Source organism: Emydura macquarii, unplaced genomic scaffold (genome assembly GCF_026122565.2).
Source record: "Emydura macquarii macquarii isolate MOO-44397 ecotype Brisbane River unplaced genomic scaffold, CSIRO-AGI_Emac_v2 contig_1551, whole genome shotgun sequence".
In the NCBI taxonomy this organism is placed as follows: domain Eukaryota; kingdom Metazoa; phylum Chordata; order Testudines; family Chelidae; genus Emydura; species Emydura macquarii.
Genome location: NW_027131688.1, coordinates 15,470,055 through 15,478,439, shown reverse-complemented (window position 1 = coordinate 15,478,439; position 8,385 = coordinate 15,470,055). Strand labels below are relative to the sequence as shown.

The 8,385-nt window shown below is 37.6% G+C and overlaps 1 protein-coding gene across 2 annotated transcripts in view; it reads right to left on the bottom strand.

Moving 5' to 3' along the window:
• Positions 1-733: 733 nt before the first annotated feature.
• The window catches only part of SYNE2 (spectrin repeat containing nuclear envelope protein 2), a 275,575-nt gene continuing 267,923 nt past the window's right edge, over positions 734-8,385 (bottom strand). For both annotated transcript variants that reach the window (XM_067554922.1, XM_067554923.1), the window contains 8 exons: positions 7,742-7,871; positions 6,239-6,450; positions 4,916-5,116; positions 3,610-3,738; positions 2,914-3,105; positions 2,330-2,416; positions 2,110-2,153; positions 734-1,103 (listed from right to left, as the gene is read on the bottom strand). In XM_067554922.1, coding sequence (XP_067411023.1) covers positions 878-1,103; positions 2,110-2,153; positions 2,330-2,416; positions 2,914-3,105; positions 3,610-3,738; positions 4,916-5,116; positions 6,239-6,450; positions 7,742-7,871 — 1,221 coding nt within the window. In that variant the 3' untranslated portion in view covers positions 734-877. The remainder of the gene's footprint in view (positions 1,104-2,109; positions 2,154-2,329; positions 2,417-2,913; positions 3,106-3,609; positions 3,739-4,915; positions 5,117-6,238; positions 6,451-7,741; positions 7,872-8,385) is intronic.

Below are 8,385 nucleotides of genomic sequence, written 5' to 3'. Positions count from 1 at the left end.
GATTATTAAACCAAAAATCTTTGATTAAAAAGTCAGTTTACATTTGTATACATATAGTGTATAGTCCATATCATAATTATTTTTCATTTAGAAAATATGCACAATATAAATCACTTCCATGCAATAAAATCAATTATTTAAAACATAGTATAAAAAAACACATCCAACGTCAACACAGCAGTCCTAAGCACTGAACACTTTGCACATAAAATATGTATCATTTTCACTCAAAGTAATGGATGAATAAAGTACAGTATAACAAAAATATCAGATTTAATCCTTTGTTTCTATCAATTTACTACAGTACCTGATGATGCAAACTGTTGCCAATCATCTGTGCATGCAAGCACCAGTTAAGATTGCTAGTGTTACATTAAACCATGATACAGACCATTTGTGTTTAACATTACATTACTAATGTCCCATTATTAGTCTGTCAACTTGTGTTCTGTATTATGAGGACTGTATTTATAAAATGCTTGTATCTAGTGCATTAAACTTTAAAGAGTTTAAAAATCGATAGAAAAAGTTCATTTTCTGTATAATAAATGGTGTATGATTACTCACCCAAAAAACTGAAATGATCTTGAGATGTGAGATTTAATATATTCTCTTCCCTGCTAGGCAGTGGAAGGAGGCCATTTAAATAATGCCTCACTTATATTTCAATAGTGGTACACGGACTCTTGCTGTGGCACCCAGGAAACAGGTGCATGAGTGGCTAGTGTCAGGAAAGCACAGCAGAGAGGATCAAAATGTGAAACAAGATGGAACTTTCTATATTTAAGTACATGAATGCACTGTTTGATAGTAGCAGCATGAAAATAAGCACCCATGAGAAAATGTTTTGGTATATTGTAGAGTGATGGGACACTGTCTAGGTTGGTGGAGGTCCATTGGTATATCTCAGCATGGGATAGAAAGAGCGGGCGAAGTTGTTCACTTGTGTGCAGCTGTAGTCTTCCTCTGAGGATGGGATCATGCAGGCCAGAAGCAAAATCAAAAGGAAGAGGAACTGCAGGGGTAAAGCTGCTCTTAATACACGGTAAAAGAAGGACTGGGGGCTGGAAATTGCTTGAGTGGTTTCAGGCTGGTTTTCCATTCTGTAATAAAGGATATTGGATATTTTGATAGGTGTATAATGTTAATAAGACAACTAGCATGTTCCACTGTCACACATGCCCTCTACTTTTGCTCTGTTTATATCAATCCCTACCCCCCTTTAAGGAATACAAACTTTAGAACTATGCAACCTACATTTATGAGAAAAGAGAATGCTTCAGATATGAAACACTTAAATCTAGCTTAAAAAAGGGTGGGGAAAATCTCTGCTAGGTATATAATTAACAACAGACCTTATTACTTAAGGAAAAATCCCCAAAATATTTTAATGTAATTATTTAGGGACAAGCATTGTCTTAATAGCTTAAAATAACAGGCTGCATCGTGCATAGGGTTGTTGAAGTCAATTTTTTAAAAACAATATCTAAGTTTCCAAGAGCCTAATGTATCAATATGGGGTCTCTTCCTGATGGAAGGCTAGTTCTCGGGTTGCGAAATTTTCTCATCCTATAATGCAGGATGTGTCTTTAACCTAAAATCCACACTTTGCTGCAGCGGTGGCTGATTAGAGCTTTTGCAGGGCAGGACAAATAGCACATTTTCATACCCCATGAACCTGCAGTACTATCACTTCAGGAATAAGAAGAAAAGTTAAGGCTGCAGTTCCTTGCCTCTGCCAAATGTAAAGGGCCCAACCTCCAAAAGGACACGTTAGGAAAAAGTTCCCATAAAAGTGCAACATTAACAGAGGGTTGGTAGGGACCAAGCAGCACAAAGGAAGGAGCTATTTCTATGTACCAGCACTGTATCAAAAGATGCCGGCTCACATTGCTAGAAATGGTACCTGGGGAAAACAGTGCAGTCAGCCATTAATCCATATACATTGCCTCCATAACCTGACCCATTAGGAGCAGTGTCGTCGTGTGTCGTCCCCCTCCCCCGCACCATTTATCTGCCATTGGGCAGAACTCCACACTGGCACCAAGCCATCAGCCTTGCCTTTATTTCTGGTAGAAATGTAGAGTATGTTTTAAAATAATATGCTACCTGACACTGTTGCTCTTGCCATCTGAAGTTCTCCTTACACCAACCTGTTAAGATAAACATTTATCATCATCCAGCTCTAGGACATTGAAGTGTAAACTTTCTCATAACTAAAATGAGCAAGTTTTAAAAGGTTTGAGGACAGATTTAATTCAAGGGGACGTGGGGTGGAAAGACAGCAGAAATCTTAGAAAAATAGGCATTTAATTTTAAAAGTTCTTACCGTTTCTTGAGGGCTCGATGTCGCTACTAGTGGATAATAACCTCCAGAATCCAAGTCATCAGTGCATTTCTGCCAGCTGCAGCTGTCCTAAAAACAAACCACACATCCCCTAAAATGTGTATACATGAAGCATCAGCATATAACTGCAAAATGTTATTTTTAGGTATATGGCTATCTTTAAAAAAGTATCTGTGTATAGATGGATGGCAGCCACCTTGTAAACAGCAGTTCCTGTGCTAAGCACCGATGGTTTAGGATACTTGTACCCTGTTCAGTTATAAGAAACAGCTTTGGAAGGAACACTGAGCATGAGGGGCAGATATGTGCTGATATGTTAGCCTGAAAACATGTCAGTCAGTAACCCTCCCCCTTCCCCATGTATTTCTTATATCAGTATTGCTCATATTTAAGGCAATAAGGAATTCTAAATAAATGTAAGTTTTAAACCAACCTGATTTTCTTTTACAATTTCTACTCTTGATTCTTTACATTTTGGGTTGGTTTTGCAACAGTGGTTCTTGTATCCTTTATCATCATAGCACTTGTTAATGACCAAGTTTAAAAAAATCATACCCCTGACTCACCAGTTTTCCTTGTGAAGTTTTTAAGTCGTGTGAAACCTGTTCAAGAAGCTGTTTCAGTTTCTTTCCAATTACATGTATCTTCTCATCAGCTTCAATATAATCATCTCTATCTGATTTAACCAGAAGATAGTTGGAAATTTCCTGTAGGGAGTTTACTTGAAGCTGCTGTTCCAACAGTTCTTTCTCCAGTTGCTTAAAAAGGAAATGGTTTGAAATATAATCATCAGTATAACTAACTGCTGTAAATGTATGGGAGGATTATAATTTCATAACAAAATGAACTAATTTTATTTCTACAACAGTTCCAGTGAACAATGCAGCAAGATTGATGTTCCAAAAGGAACTGTTCACAAGGTGTTGCAGACTAGGATTTAGGTTTACTTGCAGGGTTTTGTGGTAGAGATTATTCAACACTAGGTCATACTTCAACACAAACTGGTGCAATTAGTCCTGAACCTTCATGAGTGCTTAATCTGTTCACAAACAGTGCCTCTTTCATATTTAGCTTCAGCTCAATTTATTAGTCAACCAATTCATAAAGCCAGAAATCCATTCGTGTATAAATGAAGTATCCACCAATTGTATGTTTCCTTTCAAACAATCATTTTTTAGAAATAACCTTATTACTCTTCATTTTTGTGGAAGTAACTTACATGTTAGTCTCATACATTGATTCAGTAACCAATATTAACGTACCATTAATTCTTTTTGACACTCCATTATTATATGGGGGTCAGCATTTGGATCAGTGAATTGTGCCTTATGTCTTCGACTTTCAGCACTTGCTAGCCCCAACAATAGTTTCTGACTTAGTTCATGGAAATCCTGAAGAAACAAGTAAAGGTTTACAAGAATGTGTGTCTGGAGTTGGGAGGGCAGGGGGAAAGAGATTATAATAATGAAATCAACCAAACATTCTTGCTCTGTTATTATGCAATGAAACAGTTGACCAAGTATTTTACTTAGCTTTGTTGTAGAATAGAGGGTTGTTCAAAAGATGACTGGTCATTCTGTGCTAAAATTACAGTTAACAACTCAGGGCTTGTCTTCACTTACCTCGGAGATTCGGCGGCAGTCGACCAGAGTTACGCAAGCTACGCAAAAAACTTACGTAACTCGTGTTGACTTCTCTGCTTCTGTTCTGCGCGCCATCTTCACTGCACTGTGCCGATGGGAACTGCGTTCCCGTTGACGCAGTACTATGCCACTTGAGAAAGTGGTCTTAATACGTCGATTTCTGGATTGACTGAGCGGGTCTTCACTGACCACTCAGTCGATCCAGAGAAGTCGATTTGACGGCAGCAAATTTGCCGCCAACAGTGAAGACATAGCCTCAGACTAGTGGTCTCAACTCTGCTATCAGCTCTTGGGGCTTTAAGCAAGTGATTTAACCTCTCTGCCTCAGTTGCCCCATGGCATCTATAAAACAAGGGTAATAAGGCAGAGCTACCTCTCAGGTATGTTGTGAGGATTGCTTGCAAATTGCTTTAAACATAAGTCTTCAAATACATTCAGTGCTGTTAAATAGAGGAGGGTGATCAATTGTTCTCCATGTCCACTGAAGATTGGACAAGAAGTAACTGGATTAATATGCTGCAACGGAGATTTAGTTTAAACACTAGAAAAAACTGTCTAACCATATGAATAGTTCAGCTCTCGAATAGGCTTCCAAAGGAGATTGTAGAATTCCTCTCATTGTCTAAGACTCTAGGTTTACTTGGCCCTGTCTCATTGCAAGGGGAAAGGTTAGATGACCTCTCGAGTCCTTCCAGCTCTACATTTCTATGAAAAACACCATGTAAGTGCTAATTACTACAAGTGTGGCTATCCTGTGCATTAAAAAAGGCACACATTCAAATAAGTCTATAATCTGAATAAAAATTCCAAGGAACTGCTGATACTCCTGCAACAGCCATTCTGTGTCCTCTGATCTACTTATATCAGATCATTATACATAAACTCTCATTGGAAATGTTACAAGACAAATATTTGCTCTATTTACCTGGCACTGCATTAGGGCTTGTTGTAAACCGCTTCTCCAGTTATCCATTGAATGAGATACTTTCTCCCAGCGCAAATTCACCTGTCGAAGTCTGTTTTGAAGCTCTTTAGATTCGGTGCTATCTGTTTTCTGGAAGTCTTTGCTGCTCAAATTAACAGAGAACACTAAAGCCTTGTAGTTGTAAAAGGCTTTAAGCATGTCCTGAAGAAAGAAGCAGATTAGAACCTTCAGTGACTTATCAATACATTTTATTGTGTATTTAAAACAATCCTCCACAAACTTAAGACATCACCAATATTTAAGGGAGTCACTGGGTCTGAAAAAGGGTTTCCAGATATTTCTGGGGAAGACTTTAAGGCAGAATTTCCCAATTTTTTGAGGCTGAATACTCACTTGCAATTGCAGGAGCAATAATGAAATTGCATAAGGTAGAATTGGGCAAGGACATGGATGTTAAAAATTCTACATTCTATCAGAAGCTCGACGGTATTTACAAGTTTTCAGGACCTTGATTTTATAGAGTTATTAAATTAATACCGTATGCATTGCCTGGACAGAAGAAAGTTGATGGCAACGGCTCCTGTCCCAAAAAGCTTATAGTTCAAATTATATCTCATCCAAAAACCCCCAAAAAACAAACCACTTCCAGCAACACAGTGTACCCTAACACCATGCTGAAATCAAGGGTCCAGCATTGACTTACAGGGAGGAGTGGCAGCTAGAAATTGGAAGTATCTAGCAATTTCTTACATATCTCCCATCCACATACAGACCTGGCTCAGCCCAGCTTAACTTTTAACATTTAAGAGTATCATCACAAATAATGTAACACCCTCACTTCATGTTCTGGTGAATTCCAATATTTATTGTGTTTCAAACTAAATATTGTTTTCTCCCTAACTTCATATTAAATGAGATAATGAATTAATTCTGCACATTTTCTTTGATTAATAAATCTTGATGTTCACTTCAACAGAAGTCAATATCTGATAACTGAGATCTGACTAGTAAGATTCCACATTTTTAAAATAATCCTTTAGAAGAGCTACACAAAAAGTATCCGGTTTCTGGGGCTAGTTGCTTTCCTCAGTTTGCTGGTAGATGTATAATACCCAGTGCTGCTATCAGGCATTGTGCATGCAAATCTACACACATTAGGATGGGAATCTGAGCTGCAGTTGGATGGTAACATCCTAAAAAACTTTATTGTTAATACAGTATTCACAAATTTTAGAAAAAAGAAGACTATTTGTTCAAAGAAGCAAATCTTTTAAATGGTAATGACATTCTTAAAACCTCACTTCTTGGTATGTGACAACTTACTTTCAGTTTCTTTACTCTTTGTTCCACTGTGTGCATATTGGTCGCAGGCTTTGCTTTCTGTAATTCTTCCAGCTCTTCTTCAGTTTTATCTAGCCAATCAGTAATATTACTGAGATCAGAGTTCAGTTGTTGCCACTGCTGCAAATTTTGTTTCATTCTAAGTTTATTCCTTAGGTCCTGAGCTTGAATGAGCTCCCATCTCTCAATAACGCCTACAGTGATATTAAAATGCCAACAATGTGAATATTATTTAAAACAGAATATTATTTATAAACTAGCAAGTTTGGAGTTTCTAAAGAACTCATTTTGCAATCAGTTTTTGACCAGATATTCTCTTTCCTTGTATAAAAAAATACCATCATAATAAAATTATTATAATATACTACTTATATCCTTGAAAGATCAGCTTTGCAACCAGATATACAACCTATATAGGTAACCTGGCAATTGTTTAGAAAAAAAACAGTGACACTATACAGTTTTTTTTCACAGTAAGTGAGGAATATTTTATCTAAACAAAAATACAGACAAAATAGGGAGGTAGAATGTAATTATCCAGACTAAATTTGGCAAGAACAACAGGATTAACAACCATGGGTTATAAGGTAAATTCAAGTGGTCTCTTCCAGCAGTACAGTGCTCCATAAAACCATGTTGGGGTATTGCTTCTATGCTGACTCAGAAGAAAGAGTGTCAACCCACTCAATCACCAACATCGCTTCCCACAGCATGTGCACCTGCCTTGGAGATCTCCCATCCACACCTGGCTTGATGCTGGTCAGTTTGTGAGAACTGATGCAGTCACAGCATAAAATGGTTGGTATAGCTACAATTTATCAGTTGCTCTACTGGAGGTTAATAATTACAGTATAAACCTGCTCTTATGAAGATCTCAGAAAACAACTGAGACCAGAAAACAGGATCTTGTAAAGTTAAGGGAGCCAGCTGTCTCTGTTCTAATTATGGACCTGGTGTACAGTGAAGAACATATCAAACATTACATAAGCTCTTGATTAACCAGGGCTTGGTAAATGGAAGCTGTAATAGACTGTTATTTCCTTAATGGTTGGCGTACAAGTTACTGAAAAAACAAGCTATACCAATCTTGTCTTAGTCAAAGTAACATCCTTCTTGGCTTCATTGAAGAATTTTCAGTCTAAATAAAAATTTCCTGAAGTGGCTAGAACCTCACTGAAATGAATAGGAACAATTTCACTTTTATCAGTAAGGAGACAAAAGTCAAGTATCTGATGAGTCCAAAATCCTTGAGTCTGGTGATTAAAATATAAGGGATGAGAATTCAGCAATAAACACAGGTCAGATAATGTCAAGTGAGAAGACGGCTTAACAAACTGAATCCTTTCAGAGAGCAACTGTACGTCTGTTCTCAGTGTAAGTGCACTGTCATGTCGCCTTTGCTTTGTTAACTTGCAAGTCACACAATAAACCATTTCATAATAGCCATTATTCATTTTTTTTTACATTGTTTGTCTTTAGCTGTACCTGATTGCTTCTCTGAAGCTGCAATGCTCACAAGCCTCTGATCATCTTGAAGTTCTTCATCCTTCAGTATAGCAGATACTTCTTTCACACTGTCCATGCTCCCACTGCTTGCGGACACCAGCTGTTTAACCTAGAATTATTTCATAGGTTTATTAAACTCACATGCTGGGAATGTCCAAGAAACTTCAAGTTGCATGCACATTTCTATAAAAGATGGTAGGGGGTAGGCTTTTGAGGGTAACACTTAATAAAGATGCAGCAGGCCAACACCATCTCTATGCAACAGCATTTTATGTATACCAGGTAAAGAGGCAGCTACTTGTAGAAATACAGTAATGGCACTTAATCTGGTGAGTTAGGCTCAGATCCCCAAAGGTTTTCATTGATTTCAGTGGAAGTTTAGGAGCCTAAATATCTTTGAAGATCTGGGGCCTAATGATTTATTGATAGAAATTAGCTACTTTTGAACCATTGTATAAAAGCTAATATCAGTTGGGATTTCCATTCACTCCATCAGTTACTGGGACTTGGCGAGAGATACTCTAAGAAAAAATATTGGGGTGGATTAACAACTTGCAACTCTAGCAATAACCCATGCATTAATAACCAGGCCCCAGTGCTACCTCACTCCCATGAGAGCTGGG